General features: G+C 67.2%; 3 protein-coding genes across 4 annotated transcripts; 1 reads left to right on the plus strand and 2 right to left on the minus strand.

Annotated features, from left to right (window-relative positions):
* Window positions 1–3,473: 3,473 nt before the first annotated feature.
* On the minus strand, window positions 3,474–5,666 carry LOC135310100 (hemicentin-2-like). Its single transcript, XM_064437120.1, has 6 exons — window positions 5,573–5,666; window positions 5,335–5,452; window positions 4,675–4,835; window positions 4,300–4,584; window positions 3,839–4,099; window positions 3,474–3,666 (listed from the first exon to the last, which is right to left on the minus strand). The coding sequence occupies exons 1-6, from the start codon at window positions 5,664–5,666 to the stop codon at window positions 3,527–3,529; spliced, it is 1,059 nt and encodes a 352-aa protein (XP_064293190.1). The 3' UTR covers window positions 3,474–3,526.
* A 254-nt stretch (window positions 5,667–5,920) lies between these two features.
* MRPL4 (mitochondrial ribosomal protein L4) lies at window positions 5,921–9,651 on the minus strand. Its single transcript, XM_064475621.1, has 9 exons — window positions 9,505–9,651; window positions 9,368–9,416; window positions 7,669–7,840; window positions 7,501–7,552; window positions 6,867–6,984; window positions 6,668–6,774; window positions 6,464–6,573; window positions 6,279–6,349; window positions 5,921–6,183 (listed from the first exon to the last, which is right to left on the minus strand). Exons 1-9 carry the CDS (start codon window positions 9,586–9,588, stop codon window positions 6,038–6,040), a joined length of 909 nt encoding a protein of 302 aa, XP_064331691.1. The 5' UTR covers window positions 9,589–9,651; the 3' UTR covers window positions 5,921–6,037.
* A 2,166-nt stretch (window positions 9,652–11,817) lies between these two features.
* Window positions 11,818–18,099, plus strand: S1PR2 (sphingosine-1-phosphate receptor 2). 2 transcript variants are annotated; one of them, XM_064475617.1, is made up of 2 exons: window positions 11,818–11,925; window positions 16,244–18,099. In XM_064475617.1, exons 1-2 carry the CDS (start codon window positions 11,850–11,852, stop codon window positions 17,386–17,388), a joined length of 1,221 nt encoding a protein of 406 aa, XP_064331687.1. In that variant the 5' UTR covers window positions 11,818–11,849; the 3' UTR covers window positions 17,389–18,099. The 2 variants fall into 2 exon arrangements, with proteins under 2 accessions (XP_064331687.1, XP_064331686.1); XM_064475616.1 differs by lacking the exon at window positions 11,818–11,925 and adding an exon at window positions 14,674–15,189.
* The last annotated feature ends 1,449 nt before the right edge of the window (window positions 18,100–19,548 follow it).

The raw sequence follows: 19,548 nt of genomic DNA on the forward strand, positions 1-19,548 counted from the left end.
GTTTTCTTGCCCCCCTGCCCCGGGATGGGGCTGTTCTCCTGCCCCCCTGCCCCGGGATGGGGCAGTTCTCCTGCCCCCTTCTCCCCCTGCCCTGGGATGGGGCAGTTTTCCTGCCCCCCTGCCCTGGGATGGGGCAGTTTTTCTGCCCCCTTGTCCCCCTGCCCTGGGATGGGGCAGTTTTCCTGCCCCCCTGCCCCGGGATGGGGCTGTTCTCCTGCCCCCCTGCCCCGGGATGGGGCAGTTCTCCTGCCCCCTTCTCCCCCTGCCCTGGGATGGGGCAGTTTTCCTGCCCCCCTGCCCTGGGATGGGGCAGTTTTTCTGCCCCCTTGTCCCCCTGCCCTGGGATGGGGCAGTTTTCCTGCCCCCCTGCCCTGGGATGGGGCAGTTTTTCTGCCCCTGCCCTGGGATGGGGCAGTTTTCCTGCCCCCCTGCCCCAGCTGCTGCAGCCGCTTGGCCCCACAGGGCTCGCTCCAGCCCGCGGTGCCGCAGGGATCCCCACGGCTGAGCCCCAGTGCCATGCCGGCTGCCGTGGGGTAAGGGCTGGGTGCTGCCAGCTGAGAGAGGAGGTGACCGGGGGGGGGGTCCCCTCCTGCACCCCCAAACCCAGTCCGGGGGGGCGGGGATCAGCATTATGCACCCAAAATGTGATTTCCTACCACCCCAGACGCATGATCCAGCAGTTACCCAGCCGTGGGTGGGTGAAGTCACTACTGGGTGCTGCGAGGGCAGCCGGGTGACCTCATCGTGAACACAAGGGAAGGGTGAACTGAATGCGCCGAAACACCCAGCTTCCTCTTTTCTATTCATTATTTTTCAACGCAAGGGAATTTTTTCGGCTAATGGGAACCGCGGGGGTGCAGGAACGGGCAGCAGACGGACCCCGGGAGGCAGAGCCCGTTTGCCTTGGCAACCCTCCACAGCAACCCTTGGCACAGCAAGGGCCCCTGGCTCCCCAGTGTTTTATTTTCCGGACACAGCCCCTGCGCTGTCCCTTTTGCCGCCAGCGTGCTGCCGCCACGCTGGCTCCAGCGCCGTCAGGGGCAGGAAAGTCCGGCGCAGCTTCTCATGGCTGTGGGGTTTCACTTCTGCACCCGGCAGCGAACCCACGCGCCTCAATGGGAACTGTGCCGGGGCAGCGAAGTTCCTCCCTGAGAGCTGCCGCCGAAACACTCCAACCTGGCGTCCACGTCCCCACCGCGGCCGGTGGCGGCTCCTGCGGCGTCCTCCAGCCTTGCCCCCGTCTCGATGGCCGCGGTGCCACCACCCCCCGGGTGGCTCGTCCCCATCCTTGGGCTGGTTCGGGACCCGCCGTGCTGGCAGCGCCAGGAATGCAGGGCAGCCGCTGCTGCCCTTTGGCCTGGCTCCCAGCAGGAACCTCTTATCTTGCTGGCAACCTTTCCCCGTCCCGCACGCGTCAGGGTTTGGAGGCCACGGTGGGCAAAGGGCATTTCCTGCCCTGGTGCGGGCTCAGCAGGCTGGGGAATGGGGGCGACGGGAGGGACTTGTGGGGACAGGGACATGGGGGACAGGGGGATGGATGGGGGGGACCTGGGGGACAGGGGGATGGATGGGGGGACCTGGGGGACAGGGGGATGGATGGGGGGAACCTGGGGGACAGGGACATGGAAAATTGTCAGAGATGGGGGGACAGGGACATGGGGGTGGATTGGCAGAGACATGGGAGATGGGGACACAGGGGCAGGGGACAGATGAGGGTGGACTTGGGGGACAGGGACATGGGGGTGAATTGTCAGGGACATGGGAGATGGGGACACAGGGGTAGGGGGCAGGGGCAGGGGGCAGGGGACAGATGAGGGTGGACCTGGGGGACAGGGACATGGGGGTGAATTGTCAGGGACATGGGAGATGGGGACACAGGGGCAGGGGGGCAGGGACAGGGGGATGGATGGGGGGCCTGGGGGATGGGGACATGGGTGACACAGGGACAGATTAGCAGGGACATGGGGGTGGATTGGTGGGGATGTGGGGATATGGGGGGACAGGGACACAGGGGATGGGGACATGGGGGACACAGGGACAGATTGGCAGGGACAGGGGGGACAGGGACATGGGGGTGGATTGGCAGGGATATGGGGGGACAGGGACACAGGGGATGGGGACATGGGGGACACAGAGGTGGATTGGCAGGGACATGGGGGGCAGGGACACGGGGGGCAGGGACACAGATAGGTTAGTAGGGAGCTGGGGGACAGGGGATGGATGGGGTAGGGATGGGGGACAGGGACATGGGGTTGGATGGAGGGAGGTGGGGGACACAGGGATGGCTCGGCAGAGACATGGGGGACAGGGACAGAGGGATGGGTTGTTAGGAGCACTAGGGACAGACACACAGGGGTGGATTGGCAGGGACAAGGGGGACAGGAGATGGATGGGGAGGGACATGGGGGACAGGACACAGGAACAGATTGGCAGGGACGGGGGGGCTGCGGTGCTGGTGCCACCAGTGGTGGCCATACAGCGACAGTCCTGCCCCGGCCACCAGTGCTGAGCCAGCAGGACACAGTCCCTGGTGCAGGACACGGCCCCTGCGCAGAGCACAGTCCCTGTACAGGATATGACACCCCCATACAGTCCCCCCCGTGCTGGCCGTGACCCCTGTGCAGGATGCAGCCCCCAAGGCAGGACAGGGCCTTGGCCCCTCTTGCCACCAGGGCAGCTTCCAGCAGGACCAGGCACTTAAGCTGTTTCCTCCTGCATCCGGCTGCTGTGGGGCCTGGTCAGGGGCTGCCCCGGCATCCCCCCACCCCACCCGCACGTGGCAGGGCCACACGCGTGCTCTGCTCCCGGCTACACCGCATGCCAAGCACCCGTGCGTCTTCCTGGCCTTGCTGCGGCTCTGCCTGTCCCCCATTCCCTCTGCCAGAGAATAAATCCTGCCCGCCACCTGCTCCCGTGCCAAGCAGCCCAGCCGCGGAGCAGCAGCAGCACCACACAGCCCCTGGCAGCATCACTGTGCACCCTGAGCCCCGTTGCACGCTTGCGGCGAGCTCCGAGCCCCGTTGCACGCTCACTGCAGCCTCGGGGTCCCATTGCACGCTTGTGGCGAGCTCCGAGCCCCGTTGCACGCTCACTGCAGCCTCGGGGTCCCATTGCACGCTTGTGGCGAGCTCCGAGCCCCGTTGCACGCTCACTGCAGCCTCGGGGTCCCATCGCACGCTTGTGGCGAGCTCCGAGCCCCAGGACAGCCAGCACCAAGCGCCCTGAGCCCGAAGCGAAAGCAGGGGCTGACTCCCACCAGCGAGGGCGGCTCATTAATGCTCAGCCACGTGAGTGCCAGGAAATGGCCCCGCTGCAGCTACGCGCAGACCTGCCCAGGATCTTCCCCTCCAAACCCAACGCTCTGGGATCGATGCCCGGAGGCGGTGCCTTCAGCCTCCCCCTTTGCTGGTAGGGCGCAGGCGTGACGGTGCGTGGGAAGGGAAAAGGTGGGAAAAATACACAGAGGCAGAGGGTTAAAAATAAAACAATCTCTCTTGGCTCCCACGTACGGCCCAGCCAGGCAGGACTAGTCGGGCTGGGATCCATCCGGCATCGGCTTCCAGCCTCGGGCATGGTAAAACCACCAGGAGAGGGTGACAGCGACCAGTACGGCCATCACCACGGCCAAGGTTACGGCTATGGGGATCACAGGACTGCGGGAGGATCCTGCGGTGAGAGGACGGGGTTGAGCTGGGCACCGGGATAGGCATCGCCGGGAGACGCCGTCTCCATCCCCTTTCTCCATCGCTTACACCCACTCTGGGGCGACCCTTTGCCGTGGCACCCGGCCCTGGCCCAGGACTGGGTGCCACCAGGTGCCACCGCGGGCACCGCTCACCTTGGAAGAGGATGTCGACGCTGGCAGCACCGGCACCGTAGCGGTTCTCGGCCAGGCAGCGGTAGGTGCCGCCGTGCTCCCGTTGGGCGGCCGGGATGGTGACGGTGGCGCCGCCGTCCCACAGCTCCCAGCTGCTGTTGGTGGGTAACTCCCAGCGGAGCCGCGGTGGGGGGTTCCCCTCCGCCCGGCACATCACCGTGAGGTTGTCACCGGTGGTGAAGACAGTGTGCTGTGCCCTCACACAGACATTGTGGGGGGCGGCTGGAGGAGGGAGGGGGGCAGAGAAATGGCACCCAGAGCCCTACTGGGTGCCCCCTCTCCTCCCCACCCTAGTGCCAGAGACCACCCCAGCCACGGGGCACCTAGGGCTTGCACCGCGCCACCGGCATTTCCAGCCTTGAGGGGTCTTTCTGCCCAGTCCCCCCTCAGCTCACCCCCTACATCCCCGTCCCCAAACTCACCCCAGACCTGCAGCACGGCCGTGGTGCTGGCGTTGACCATATGGCGCCCGAGCTGTAACACGGCCTTGCACGTCAACTGCCGGTTGTGCTGCTCCGGCCGCGCCGTGAAATCCAACCCCACGGAGGGACCTTGGTGGGTGCTGCGGGGGAGCCCCTCACCCTGCAGCGTCAGGTGGAGATTTGGGGGTTCGCCGGGGGAGACCTGAGCAGACGTGTTGCAGGTGACACGCGCCTCTTTGCCCGCCACTATGTCACCCTCTAGGTAAATTTGGGGGGGTGACAACCCTGCGGGGAAGGACAACAGGCGATGTAGGTGACTGGTGAGGGGCTGGGACCCCCCCCACGCCACCCCCCCAACCATGCCACGGTCCTTACGGTAAGCACGGAGGGTGGTGCTGGTGATAACCCGTTGCTGCCCAAAACTGCCGAAGCACTGGAGCTCCAAGCTCCAGTCAGTGACGTTGGGGATGCTGAGGGACAGCCAGCCGGGTCCCTGCGTCCCCACCTTGGTGATGGAGACCTCCCAGCTCAGGCGGCTGTAGTTAAGGCAAGAGCTGGTGCAATTGAGGAGGAGGGAGGTGCCAAACTCCACTGTCGGTTCCTCGGGGGAGATGGACACCCGGCAGGGAACGGGGTGCCCTGGGAGAGGGCACCCAGTTACGGCAGGACCTAGTTGTGGTCCCGGAGCTGGGTGCAACCCCCCCCCGCAGCGAGGCGTGGGCAGATCTGGTGCCTGTTAGCCAAGTCCTGCCCAGGATATGGCTAAAAAAACAGAGTCATTTCCACACCAACACCCCCAGACTGGTGGCTGCGGTGCCGTGCCCAGCCCCACCATACACCCAAACCAGCACTGTGGTGGGAGATCAGCGCTATGACCCACCTTGGGATCCCCCTAAACCACCCCCAGCCTCTTCTGCCACCTCACCGGCGGGGACCCACACGCACCGGGACCCAACTGCAACGCTGGTGAGGTCCCAGTGTCCCGGCCAGGCCTGGGAAGGGCAAGGGGAAGGTGTCGCCCCCACCCCAACTCACCCCCCGGCACAAGAAGACAGAGCAACACCATCAACCCCCAGCTCCAGCAAGGATCCATCATCATCCAGCCCCGACGGGCGCAGTACTGCCGCTAGACGGGGCGAGGGAACTGTTAGCTCTTACGGCATTTCCTCCGCTTATTCCGCAACTGGCATTTGCCTTCCTGCACCAGAGCCCTGGACGCTGGGGAGGAGACCGGGGGACGGAAACTGCCAGGCCCACCCTCCTCCTGCCTCACCAGTAACACCCAGAAACCCCAACCGCCATCCCCGGCGGTGAGAAAAACTCCCAGCAAAACACCAGCTCGGGCAAGGGCGGCTGAACCCCGACATGTCGGTGGTGGGGGGGCTCCAGCTCTGCCCCTCGCAGGAGGAAGGGGTGGCCGGGCTTGCTGCTGGGGTGGGGAGGGGGCAAACCCTTCCGCCGTGCTGGTCCTGAAAGTCCCAGCCACGCACAGACACCAAACATGGCACCCCACAGCCCTGCAAATAACAGGGGGGGCTGCAAAGGGACTGCAAATATGGGGGGACACACAAAGGGAGGTGGGAGCAAACCCCGCCCCCCAAGCACAAAGAAAAGCACCAGCCAGGAGAAACCTCACTTTAATGGCCACAGCAGCACGAAACAGTCCCCCAAATACCCTTTCCAAAGGGATGGGGGCTGGATCCTGACCGGGGGGGGTCTCACCCTGCCTGGGGGGGTGCTAGGGGAAGTCACTGTAGGGCAGGGAGAAGGGGTAGAGGGCCGAGTAACGGGTGTCATGCCACAGCAGCTTCTTCTCCAGGAAGGTGACGGTGTCCAGCGTGAGCACCAGCGTCTCGTGCTTCAGCATGCTGTGCACGTTGAGACCTGCGGAGACACGAGGCGGGGGGCTTGGGTGGGGGTCCCTGCCAGATTTGGGGGGCCCCCAGGGACAGCAGCCACGGTGTCCGTGTAGCTCTCACCTAACGCCGGAATCAGGTTGATGGTTTTCAGGCCTTCTGCCGCGGTTCCGATGTTCTCCGGCATTTCGTTGCTGGAGAGAAGTGAGTGAAATTGGGGGGGGGGGGGGGGGCAGGACACCCCCGGAGCCCCCAGCAGCACTGCCCATCCCTGGGGCTCCCCGCGTGCCCGCGCTGCCCACACTCACACGTCGACGATGAGGACGGAGCGGCCCCAGTGCCGGTACCGTGCCAGGTCCAGCAGATACTGGGGGTCTGTGGTGGGTATCTCCAGGTTGTCAACGATGTGCAGGTCATCCTGTGAGGGGAGGGGGACATCACTAATGAAGGGGGGGTGTCACCGTGTCCCCAGCCCCTCCGAGAGCCCCCCCAAAATGCCGAGGACGTCGTACCTGCATCAGCTTCACCGTCAACGCCACCTTCAGCCCCAGCACCCGCACCTTCATGGGCAGCATGTAGTAGTAGCTGGTGGGACCTCGCGGCCCGTGGGCGATGCCCCCTGTGAAGGGTCCCGGCTCAGTGACCCCCCCGAGCCTGGCCGCAGCCCCCCCACCCCATCTGGGGGTCCCTCCCCAACCCGCAGCCACTCACCCCCGCGCCACAGGGGCGAGCGGATGCTGCCGTGCCGGGCCCGGCCTGACCCTTTCTGCCGCCACGGCTTCCTGCCGCCCCCCCGCACCTCCGCCCGCGTTTTCACCTTTGCATAGCTCTGCAGGGAGGGGGGACAAGGGGGCAGTCGGGGACGGACCCCTCATGTCCCCCCATCCCCCTGCCCACGCAGGGAGGGGACGCAGGAGTCCTGGTCCCAGCCACCTCCTCCCCAGCACAGAGACAGGCTGCTGCCCTGTGACCCCCCTGCCTCCCTCTGCCCCCCAAGACCTCCCTTTTCCCTTCTCCAGACCCTCCCTCATCCCCCCAGACCTCCCTTTCCCCTCCCTCTTCCCCCCCAGACCTCCCCTTCCCCTCCCTCTTCCCCTCTCCCCCCCTTTCTCCTCCCCAGCCCCTCCATCATCCCCCACAGACTTCCCTTCCCCCACCCTGACCTCCTCTCTCCTCCCTAGACCTCCCCTTCCCCTCCCCAAACCACCTCCTCCTCCCCAAAACATCCCTCTCCAGACCCCATTCCAGGCCTCCCCTTCCCCTCCCAGACTCCCCCTCCCCCCGGCCCTCCTCCTGCCCCCATAAACCCCCCTTTGCCCCCCCCAAAACCTCCCCCTATACTCACGATCCTCTTGAAATTCTTCTGCCACATCGCCACCATGTGCAGGATGTCGAGCCTGCGGGAGACGGGGGGCACTCAGTGCGGGGACCCCTACCCAAGGACCCCCACCCACCCACCCCCAGCACACCCCCGATGGCTCCCCCCACTCCCCGGCAGCTTCCCCACCCCCACCTGGGCCTGACAGCAAAGACATCGGGATGGAGGTCGGTCAGGCCCCGGCGTTCGTCATCGTGGTGCCGCAGCGACTCTACCCAGGCCTGCACAGGGGAGCGGTGCGGGGGGACGGGGACGCTGCAGGCCCGCAGGACGGGGGACCGCGGCAGTGTCGGCAGCAGCAGCTTCTCTGGGGGGGGACACAAGGCAGCTCCACTGAGCCACGGGGAACCTCCAGCCAGGGACAAAGGGGGACCCCGGACCCCCCAAGCCCGGGGACATCCGTCCCAGCTTGTCCCCGCACTCCTGACATCCCTGGCTTCACAGCCACGCACCCCAACAACCCCAGCCCCATAGTCCCCCAAATCCCTGATGCCCCCAGCCCCATGGCCACCCACCCCTGACATCCCCAGGATAGTCTCAGCCCCATGGCCACCCACCCCTGATGTCCCCAGCCCCATGGCCACCCACCCCTGACATCCCCAGGATAGTCTCAGCCCCATGGGCACTTGGTCCCTGATGTCCCCAGCCCCATGGCCCCCCAAATCCCTGATGCCCCCAGCCCCATGGCCCGCCAAATCCCTGATGCCCCCAGCCCCATGGCCATCCACCCCTGACATCCCCAGGATAGTCTCAGCCCCATGGCCCCCCACCCCTGATGTCCCCAGCCCCATGGCCCCCCAAATCCCTGATGCCCCCAGCCCCATGGCCACCCAGTCCCTGAGATCCCCAGGATAGTCTCAGCCCCACGGCCACCCACCCCTGATGTCCCCAGCCCCACAGTCCCTGACACCTCCGGGATGTCCCCAGCCCCATGGGCACCTGGTCCCTGACATCCCCAAGATGTCCCCAGCCCCACAGTCCCTGACATCCCCAAGATGTCCCCAGCCCCATGGGCACCTGGTCCCTGATGTCCCCAGCCCCACGGGCACCCAGTCCCTGACATCCCCAGCCCCAAGGCCCCCCCCACCCCTGACACCCCCAGCCCCCAGCGTCCCCAAGATGTCCCCAGCCCCATGGCCACCCAGTCCCTGATGTCCCTGCAGCTCTGACCTCAGAGAAATCTGTCCCCATTGGCCTGACCTTGCTCATCTCCACCCACGAGGGCCCCGGGGCGTCCCCAACTTCACAAACACCCTCTCTCTGCTGTCCCCAGAGTGTCCCCAACCCCATGGACACCTCCTCCCTGCTGTCCCCAGGGTGTCCCCCCTGCCCTGACCCTTGTCACACCCGTCCCTGATGTCCCCAGGGCATCCCTGACCCCATGGACACCCTCCCTCTGCTGTTCCCATGGTGTCCCCACTGGTCTGACCCCAATAAAGCCTGTCCCCACTGCTCTGACCCTTGTCATCCCTGTCCCTGACATCCCCACGGTGTCCCTGATGCTACGGACACCCTCTCCCCGCTGCCCTGACCATTGTCACCCGTCCCTGCTGTCCCCAGGGTGGCCCCAACCCCACGGACGCCCTCTGCCCCTGTCCCCCGGGTGTCCCTGACCCCATGGACACCCTCTCCCCGCTGCCCCCACGGTGTCGCCAGTGGCCTGACCCCACCAAAGCCTGTCCCCGCTGCCCTGACCCTTGTCACTCCTGTCCCCAGGGTGGCCCCAGCCCCACAGACACCCCGTCCCCGCTGTCCCCGGGACGTCCGGTCCCCTGGGTCGCCCCGTCCCCCCTGTCCCCACCCAGACCCCTCCCCGGTATCCCCACGGACTCACCCCTGGGGGGCTCGGGGGCCGCGGGGGGGCCAGTAGGGGCGGACGAGACCTGCGGGAGGGCGACCATCAGCGGGGCGGGTGGCGGCCTCCGACCGCTCCCTCCACGGCCCCGACCCGGCCCCGACCCCGGCCCTCACCCCCGCGACCCCGGCCCGGCCCCAGGCCCAGGCCCAGGCCCAGGCCCTGGCGGCGGCAACGCGGGGCCCCCCCGCACAGAGCATGGCAGGAGCGCGCGGCCGCCCCGGCGCCCGGCGATGACGTCATCAGGGAGCGCCCGCGACTTCCGGCGGAAGCGGAAGAAGTGGGCGGGAGAGGAGGAGGAGGAAGAGGCGAGCGGGCAAGGAAGCGGGGGAGGAGAGGGAGCGGGGACTGGGCGCCCCCCGCTGCTACCCACTCATTTATCCCCCCGGCAGAGCCCACCCACCTAATTGCCCCCCCATTGCCCTAGCCGATCACCCCCCGTCACTGCCCCCCGCCCCGTTAACCCCCAATTACCCCCCCAATGTGTCCCCCCCATTAGACCCACCCCAGTGCCCCCTGCCCCGCTACCCCCCGCCCAATTATCGCAATATCCCAGTGTCCCCTCATTAGACGCACCCCAGTGCCCCCCACTCCCTTATCCCCCCCCAATATACCCCCCCGAGTTACGCCACACCCCACGCTAGCGCCGTCCTCGGACTCCAGCCCCAAATACTCTCTGACCCCGGGCAGGGCCTTATGCTGGGGCCGTGCCTGTGCCGCCACGCTCACCACGGTGGTCTCTGGGGATGTGACCGAGCTGGGGCTGGCAGCACCCACCCACCCCTCCCCGGAGAGAGGTGGTGAGCGCCGGCACCACTGCCCCTTCCTGGTGCTACTTCCTAGTGCCCCTTCCTGGCACCGCTTCCCGGTGCCCCTTCCTGGCACCACTGCCCCTTCCCGGCAACAGTGCCCTTTCCCGGTGTAGCTTCCTGGTGCCCCTTCCTGGCGCCACTGCCCCTTCCCGGCAACAGTGCCCCTTCCCGGTGCCGCTTCCCGGCACACCCCAGTTGCATCGTGGCATTCCCCTGGGCCATGTGGCCCTGGGATGGCACGGGGGATGCCAGGCAGGATGGCTGCCTCGAGGCCAGTTGTCAGGCCTGGAGCTGGCCGTGGAAGCGAGGTCACCCTGTAGCCCCCCGCCACAGTCCACCAGGGGGTGGGGGGCCGAGCTGGGGGCACCCCCACTTCCTCACCAGGATGTGGGGGTCCCACCGGGGTGTTTATCCCGGTCAGATCCTGAGCTCCGATAACCAGCGGTTGAACTCAGAGCTTGGCCCACGGTGCAGAGCTGGGATGTGGGGGGGTGGGGGGCCAGGATGGGAAAAGGGGGGAGGCCCCCCCCCGACCATCTGGAAACACTTCTTTTTCCATTCCCTTTGGTGAGCCAGGATCCGGCCCTGGCCCGGAGGCGGGTGGGCTCCGCCGGCCAAGTCACAGGGGCCGAGCCGTGTGCAGCCCGTCCCGGGGGTCCGGGGGCGGGAGGGCTGGGGGGGGGGCCCCCACCGCTCGCCCATCCCCTTCCCTCTCTGCTCTCACCGCCTGTTTTTAATTAAATCCCTTTCCCGGCCCCTCGCTGGCGGCCCCTCGATGCCGGGGGCTGGGGGGAGCAGTGGGACCCCCCAACCCTCTCACAGCGCCTGGGGGCTGCTCGGGGGTATGAATAGCTCAATATTTGGGGGGCTGTTGGAGGGGTCTCCCCTTCCCAGCCCATCCCCCCTCCTTAGCCCAATCCTTCCCCCTCCCCTCCCCGGTTCCTCGCTGGCCCCCGGCCGAGCCGTGGAAAGTCCTGGAAGCGTTTCCAGGCGCGAAAATCTCTTTGTCGAAGTGTTGGGAAGGGTGGGGGAGATACCCTCGTTCCACGCCCCCCACACCCCCCCCCCAAAAAATCCCTTCCCTAAAGTGGGGTGAGGGACGGGGCACCGTGCTCCGGTTGGGATTTGGGGCCCAATCCTGCACCCTGATCCCCGGCACTTTGGTTTTTAGGGGGGCAGGAAACCACCAGCATCTGTGGGACACCCCCAAGTCCGGCACTTTCCTGGGTGGGTGTCCCCCCTTTTTTTGGGGGGGGTGGAAGGTGTGTGGGTGGCTGAGGACCCCCTTCTGACGCATCCATTCCAGTCATGGATGTCACACGGCTCAGTGACGAAAAGCCACCGACCCACTTCCCCACTGGGCACCCCCTGGTAATGGGGCGTGGGGGGGTCAGGAACCCACGCCACGGGGGTGGGGGCGGCCAGGAGCACAGGGTGTTCCTCCCCCCTCCCCCGCCCCATTTTTGGGGGTCTCCCTCCCCCCTCAGGACACGGGGGATGGAGGCATCCCCCCCGAGGGATCCAGGCGCCCGGGTGGGTTGTGGGGGTGGGGGACACGAGTGGCCTCGCCCCTCCACGGGGCGGAGAAAGGGCCCGGGGCCGCCCCGCCCCCTCCCAGCCCGCCCCCCCCCGCCCCCGCTCCCCCGCACATGTTGCAACCGGTCGGCGGGCGGGAGCGTTGGGCTGCCGGTACCGGCACCGGCACCGGGACCGGGAAAACAACCGGTAAGACCCGATCCCTGGCCCGCACCCCCCCGCCCAGCCCCCCTCCACGCGTGGGACCCACGTGTGTCCCCCTCCCACCCTCCCTCCCCATTCCCACACGCCCATTCCAGCCACCCCTCCGGGGTGGGGGCGCCCATAGAGGGATCCCACCCGAGGCGGTGGGTGGGTGGGACCTCGGTGCGTCCCTAAGGGTGGCCGTGCCCACACCCTTGTCCACCCCACGGTGACGAGTGGGGCTGCCCAAGGGTGACAAAACAGGGTGCCCCGTGGTGACAAAGTGGGGTGCCCCATGGATGACGCCCTGGGGGTCTCAGCGGGCCGGACCCTCCATGGTGGGGGTCTTTGGTGACGGTCCCGTGACGGTGACAGTCCCATGAACCGCGGCCATTGTCCCGCTCGCCAACAGCCAGGCCACCCCACTGCGCCGGGGCGGGAAGCGGGTGCCCGGATCCAGCCCAGCTGTTTTGGTCTCGCCAACATCTGGCCCACAGCTGGCGGGGGCCCCAGGGGAGCCATGCCGTTGGCACCCTCCGGCTTCTCCCTTGTGCAACGCCTAACGGCTGCGGTGAGCACCCGCCGGCCCGTGGGTGGCATCGCCGGCGCTGCCATGGGAGCGTCCCTGTGTGCCGCGGGGTGCCGGTGAGCCTGTGCCCTTCGGGGTGCAGCTGGGTGCCCTCGGCTGTGCACCCTCGTGCCCTTGCTGGCACCCACGTGGGTGTACAATGGGGTGCTTGCACCCTCGTGCCCTCGCTGGCACCCACGTGGGTGTGCAACCGGGTGCTGGCACCTGTGTGTCCTCAATGGCACCCACCTGGGTGTGCAACGGGGTGCTGGCACCAGTGTGTCCTCAATGGCACCCGTGTGGGTGTGCAACGGGGTGCTTGCACCTGTGTGTCCTCAATGGCACCCACGTGGGTGTGCAACGGGGTGCTGGCACCTGTGTGTCCTTGCAGGCACCCACGTGGGTGTGCAACGGGGTGCTGGCACCCGTGTGTCCTTGCTGGCACCCCATGGGTGTGCAACAGGGTGCTGGCACCAGTGTGTCCTCAATGGCACCCACGTGGGTGTGCAACGGGGTGCTGGCACCTGTGTGTCCTTGCAGGCACCCACGTGGGTGTGCAACGGGGTGCTGGCACCTGTGTGTCCTTGCTGGCACCCACGTGGGTGTGCAACAGGGTGCTGGCACCTGTGTGTCCTCGCTGGCACCCACATGGGTGTGCAACGGGGTGCTGGCACCTGTGTGTCCTTGCAGGCACCCACGTGGGTGTGCAACGGGGTGCTGGCACCCGTGTGTCCTTGCTGGCACCCCATGGGTGTGCAGCAGGGTGCTGGCACCTGTGTGTCCTCAATGGCACCCACGTGGGTGTGCAATGGGGTGCTGGCACCTGTGTGTCCTCAATGGCACCCACGTGGGTGTGCAACGGGGTGCTGGCACCCGTTTGCCATCACTGGCACCCACCTGGGCGTCGCAGGGTGCCGGTGCCCTCGCCCTCACACTGTGGCACCGCCGTGCCCTCACTGGTGCCCCATTGCACCCCGGTTCATCCCAGCGGTGCCCCTTTGGAGTTGGGGTGCTGCTGGCTGCACCCCATCCCCTGCCACACCTCCCACCCCCTCTGAGCCGGGACCCCCCCAGCTCCGGAGGAATTCGGAGCGTGCGGTCGCCGCCGGCCGCGGCTCAGCAAACACTCCATGCCCAGCGTGGCGCCGAGCAGCCGCCTTGGCCGCGCCGGGACTGGCACCGCGTGGCTCGGGGGGGTCCCCGAGGTCTTGGGGGTCCCTGTGCCGGGGCGGTTGGGCCAGGAGGTCACGCCACGCCACGCCGTGCCACGCCTCGCCACACCGGACCACGCCATCTTCTCCCCGCCGTACCTGAGCACCCACACGCATGTCCCCGCGTGCGTGTGCCGGAGTGGGGGGCACAATGGGTCCCCCCACCACGCGGGGGCCTGATCCTGCCCGGCACCATCTGGCCGCCGCCTCCGCGGCTATTTAAACCCGACGCTAAGCCCAGACGGGCACCGGCTGCCCCGGCCTGATCCAATTTGCTCCGAGGCGGCCGAGCGGCCTCGGGGCCGGAACGGGGGATATTTCGGGAACAAGGGGCCCTGTGTGCGCCCCCGTGGCCCCTCCCCCTGCGCCCATGGCCGGGGGGCTCCCAGCCCCCACCCAAGCCCACCCGAGGAGGATAAGTCTGGCCTAGGACCCCCCCAGACCCTGCCTGGGACCCCCCTGGATACTCTGGGGTCCCAGGAGAGGGATCCCTGAGGAGGATCCCAGGGTGGGGGCTGGGTGTGGTGTTCCAGGGTGGTCCCAGAAGGGTCCTGGGGCAGGATCCTGGTGCGGGTCCTGGTGAGGGGTTTCAGGGCAGGATCCCAGTGCGGTGCCTGGTGTGGGATCCCAGGGGAGGATCCCGGTGCAGGATCCTTGGTTGGGATCCCCATGTGATCCCGGTTCAGGATCCCAGTGCGGTTCCCCAGGGAGGATCCCAGTACAGGATCCCAGTGAGGTCCCGGGTTCAGGATCCCAGTGCAGGATCCCAGTGTGGTTCCTGGGTGCAGGATCCCAGTGCAAGATCCTGGTGCAGTCTCGGTGCAGGATCCTGTTGCAGGATCCCATTGTGGTTCCCGGGTTCAGGATCCCAGTGTAGTCCTGGGTGTGGTTCCCAGATTCAGGATCCCAGTTCAGGATCCCAGTGTGGTTCCTGGGTTCAGGATCCCAGTGCAGGATCCCAGTGTGGTTCACGGGTTCAGGATCCCGGTGCAGGATCCCAGTTCAGGATCCCAGTGTGGTTCCTGGATTCAGGATCCCAGCGCAAGATCCTGGTGCAGGATCCCAGTGTGGTTCTGGGTTCAGGATCCCGGTGCGGTCCCGGTGCAGGATCCCGGGGGTGCCCTCGCCCCCCTGCCTCGCCCGTGGCCCCCCCGGCCCTGGCTCCGCCCGGCGCCCGCAGCAGCCGGGGCCGGGGGCGGCCGGTGGCGGGGCGGGCGCGGGGAAGGGGAAGGGGAAGCGGCGGATGCTCCGCGGCGGCGGCCGTGCCTTTGCTCGGGGCGGCGGCTCCTCCCGGTACCGGGGACCGGGGCGGGGGGTCCCGGGGCGGCGGGAGCGAGGGGCGGTGCCCCGGCACCGGGCGCGGCTGCGCAAAAGCCCGAGCGGCGGCGGGAGGCAGCGCTCGGCGGGGGCGGCACCGGCACCGGGACGGCACCGGGACGGCACCGGGACGGCACCGGGACGGCACCGGGACGGAGCGGGCGGCGGCTGGAGGTGCGGCGGGGAGCGGGGCTCCTTCCCTCCCTCTCCCCCCGACCCGGACCCACCCGCTCCTCTCGGGGGTCCCGGGACTGGGGGGGGTGGCGGGGGGACCCGGAGTGGGGTGGGGGGGCCCTAACCGGGGGTCCTGTCCCTAACTTTGGTGGGGGGGAGGAACACGACGGTACCGGGTGCTGCGTCGCTAAATGGGGGCGGGGGGGTGAAACACGGTACCGTGTGTCCCATCCCTGACTGGGGCGGTGGGGGGAATGCGACGGTACCGGGTGCCTCAACCGGGGCGGGGGGACACACGGTACTGGGTGCCCCATCCCTAATTTGGTGGGGGTGACGACGGTACGGTACTGGGTACCCCATCCCCAACTGGGGGGGACAACACGGCACCGAGTGCCCCATCCCCAACTGCGCAGATGCAGGGACCCCCACTCTATCAGCAGGACAGTGTTAGGCTCTTCCCCAACTGGGGGAAGTGGGACAGCACCGTTGCCCCCTGTCCCTAATTTTGGGGTGCACGGTCCCCCCACCCTAACTGGAGGGGGAGGCAGTACCAGCCCCACCACTACCACCCAGAGGGGTCTGTACTGGGTCCCCATCCCTTACTGGGGTAGGTGCAGGGTGTCTGGCCCACCCCAGCCGTGGCTTTTCCATCCCCCTGGGAAGACACCTGGGGCTTCACCCTGCAGCAGGCTCCCCCATCCCCAGGGAGGTTCCTCCCATCCGCCTTGTCTGTCTGTCCGTCCCCCTGGCCACTTTGCACTGTGGTTCAGCTCACCCCCAGGTGTCACCTCCAGCCACCCCAGCGTCCCCGTGGTGGCGGCAGGATGGTCCCGCCGGCTGCACTCTGCACCCCAGGCAGCTCGAAGATGCATCTCTTATCGCTTGTCATCAGGATTTCCTTTTTGAGTCATTTCTGCTCTGCCGGCGCGGATGCTGCGTGGAAGCATCTCGCACCTCTCTCCCCACCAAACCAGATGGGCGCCCAAACGTGCGCCGGCAGGCCACGTTCAGAGGACCCTGACGCTGTTTCTACCCTGTGTCTTCTTTTCCACAGGTCTCCGTAGCCGGGGATCGCCGGCGCCATGTCCCGGCAGCGCTGAGGTCGGCAGGACGGGCGGCAAGCGGAGCCGCGGCCGGCGAGGAACCATGGGGAGCATCTACAAGGAATACTTCAACACGGAGAAGATCCGGGAGCACTACAACTACACCAAGGAGGGCTCGGAAAGCTCCTCCACCACCTCCCGTTGGGTGGTATCCATCATCATCGTCGTGGTCTGCTGCTTCATCGTGCTGGAGAACCTGCTGGTCCTCATCTCCGTTTGCCGCAACAAGAAGTTTCACTCAGCCATGTACATCTTCATTGGGAACTTGGCTTTCTCTGACCTCTTGGCTGGGTTGGCCTTCATGGTCAACATCTTGCTCTCCGGAGCCACCACCTTCAACCTGACGCCGGTACAGTGGTTTGTACGGGAAGGCACAGCTTTCGCCACGTTGGCCGCCTCCGTCTTCAGCTTGTTGGCCATCGCCATCGAGCGCCACGTGGCCATCACCAAGGTCAAGGTCTACAGCAGCGACAAGAACTGTCGGATGGTGCTGCTCATCGGGGCTTGTTGGGTGATCGCTGCTGCCATCGGCAGCCTCCCCATCATGGGTTGGAACTGCATGAGCGACCTGCAGGATTGCTCCACCGTCCTCCCCCTCTACTCTAAACGTTACATCCTCTTCGTCATCACCATCTTCACCATCATCCTTCTCGCCATCGTGGGGCTCTACAGCCGCATCTACTGCATCGTGCGCTCCAGCCACGCCGAGATTGCCTCCACCCAGACCCTGGCCTTGCTCAAGACGGTTACCATTGTCCTGGGAGCCTTCATTGTCTGCTGGCTGCCGGCCTTCATCATCCTCCTCATGGATGCCACCTGCCCTGTCCGAGCATGCCGGGTCCTCTATAAGGCGAACTATTTCTTTGCCTTCGCCACTCTAAACTCGGCCGCCAACCCCATCATCTACACGCTGCGGAGCAAGGACATGCGCCGGGAGTTCCTGTGGGTGCTGTGCTGCTGCGGGGCCGGGCGCCGGGACCAGACCCCCGGCCGCTGCGGGCTTCCACTCCGCACCTCCAGCTCACTGGACCGCTGCACCCCAAAATACGAGTTACCCACCTCGCCTATCACCCACGAGTGTACCACCTCCGTTTAGGGGGTCCTGGCCACCCCACGACTGCCCCATGGCTGCCCCATGGCTGGGGCTGTGGTACGAAGGGAGCAGAGTCGGGGTGGATTTTTTTTGAGGTACAGATGGACAAGTGCACCTTCATCCCGGGCATCCCCCACCCCGGGCATCCCCCACCCCTGGGCATCCCACTGGGCATTCCCACCCCCGGGCATCCCCGGTTGCGGGTGGCAATGCCGATGCTCCGGCTGGGATTGCTGTGACCCGTGCGCGCGCCGGCGTGTGCGTGTGCACGGGCACGGGCACGCGTGTTGCTCTTCCCACGCCCTGCCCGAGCCCCGGGGCCCCCGTGGGACCTGTCAGACGGGTCCTTGGGCCCCTCCCTGCGCCCGGCTCCCTGCGGCACCCCTGGCGCCAGTGGCAAATCCTCTGCCCCCGGCTGCTCCCTGGCACCGTGGGTGGCTCCGACCACTAGTCCTCCGGGCTAGGAGGGGCTTTGCTGGGAAAGCCGGGCCTGGGGCGCTCACTGTGGGGCAGGGGGATGACACATGGGGACCCCTGTGTCCTCCCACCCTGCTCCATGGTCCAGCTGTGTGCTGGTGCGCAGAGTTGGGGGGGGGGCCCTGTTGCGGCCGGCTCCGCTGGGGCCCCACCCCATCACTGTGACCCCCCAAGACGCCCCCTCCATCTTCGGTGACGTCTCCAGGGGCGATCGTAGTATTAAAAATTGTTTGTTTAGACCTGCCTCCGCCTCCTTTGTGGCCTGGGACGGGGACCATCGAGCCCCTCCCCACCCTGCCTCAGGCTCCCTGGTGCACCTACAGGGAGGGACAGAGGGGACAGGGCTGGGGGTGGGGGGTGATGGACCCCAAATTTGGCTCGATGGGGAGGTTTAGCAGCTTTTACCTCCAGGAACCTCAGAGAGCCCGTAAGAGCATCCCCCTCCCGGCTGCAGGAATGGGGTTGGGTGCTTTGCCTGGTGTCCTGGGTGCCAGCACCCAGGGAGGGTGTTGGGGGCTGCGGATCTTCGCCCTTGCCCCAGCTTTCGTTGCCTCCCTGCGTGCTGGCGGGCAATGCCGCGGCATCGGGCCAGGCTGGCGCTTCCTCGCCTCCGTCTCGCGCAGCTCTGGCCTCGACTGCAGCTGCTTCCCCGCTGTGGTGGCAGCGGCGTTTTGGGGAAGCCCTGCGCTGTGCCATGAGGAAGCGAGGGGACACGTGTGTGTACGTGTCCCCCAGCACTTGCAGACCCCCTTCCTGGTTTTGCGGCCACCTCGATCCGGTGCTTTGTGCTCCCCGGTGTCGGCTCGGCGCGCTGGCGCCAAAACCTTTGATGCCCTAATTTGGCCCTGTTTCCTCCCTTGGAGGGTGCAGAGGAAGCGGGGAGGGGGTTTCGTTTCCTTTCCCCCGCCGCCACAGTCGGGACGAGTCCCCATTTTGGCACCCTGCGGGCGCCCCGGCAGTGACCCGGGCCATTCCGCCTGCCCCCACAGCGCTGGGGCCCCACGCCGATCCCCGACCGCCTCCGCCGGTGCGACAGGGAAGGGAAACTCCGCCATTTCCCCATCACCGCGGCTCCGTGCCACCAGGCAACGGGGACCCCCGGCCTCACCGGCGGAGCTCCCCCGGAATGCCGAGGGCAGGTCCTGGCGGGGATGATGATGGATGGGGGAATCCCACGGGAAGGGCAGCGGCTGCTGTGACTCATTACAACCAGGCGGGAGTTGGGGGGCTGGAGTTGGGGGGCGGCCGTCGGCTGATTTGGGGCCAGGAAAAAGGGGGGATCGAGCTCCCCGGCGAGGGGCTGAGCCTGCCCCGGTGGTCTCCGCACTGCCTCGCCCGGGTGTGGGGGGACGCGGGGGCCCCACACGGGGCTGTGTCGGGGGTTTGCACCTCGTGGTGCGCGTGTGCGAGGGGCGGTGGGTCCTGCGTGGCTCCCACCCCGTGGCTGGGTCCCACCCTGGGGGTGTCGCTGGGTGCTGGGTGCCGTAGAGCAGCCCTGGGGCTGCACCCACCTGGGCCTGTCCCCCCCCTATTCCTGCCATGGTACAGCTCGTGCCCCCCCATCTCCACTGTGCTACGGCGTGTCTGTCCTCCGTGGTACAGCCCACCCCCCCCCCACAGTGGTACAGCCCACACCCACTGTGGTAGGGCCTATCCCCCATCCCCGCAGTGCTGTGCCCCGTGTGT

The sequence above is a fragment of the Phalacrocorax carbo genome, chromosome 30 (genome assembly GCF_963921805.1).
Source record: "Phalacrocorax carbo chromosome 30, bPhaCar2.1, whole genome shotgun sequence".
Lineage (NCBI taxonomy): Eukaryota > Metazoa > Chordata > Aves > Suliformes > Phalacrocoracidae > Phalacrocorax > Phalacrocorax carbo.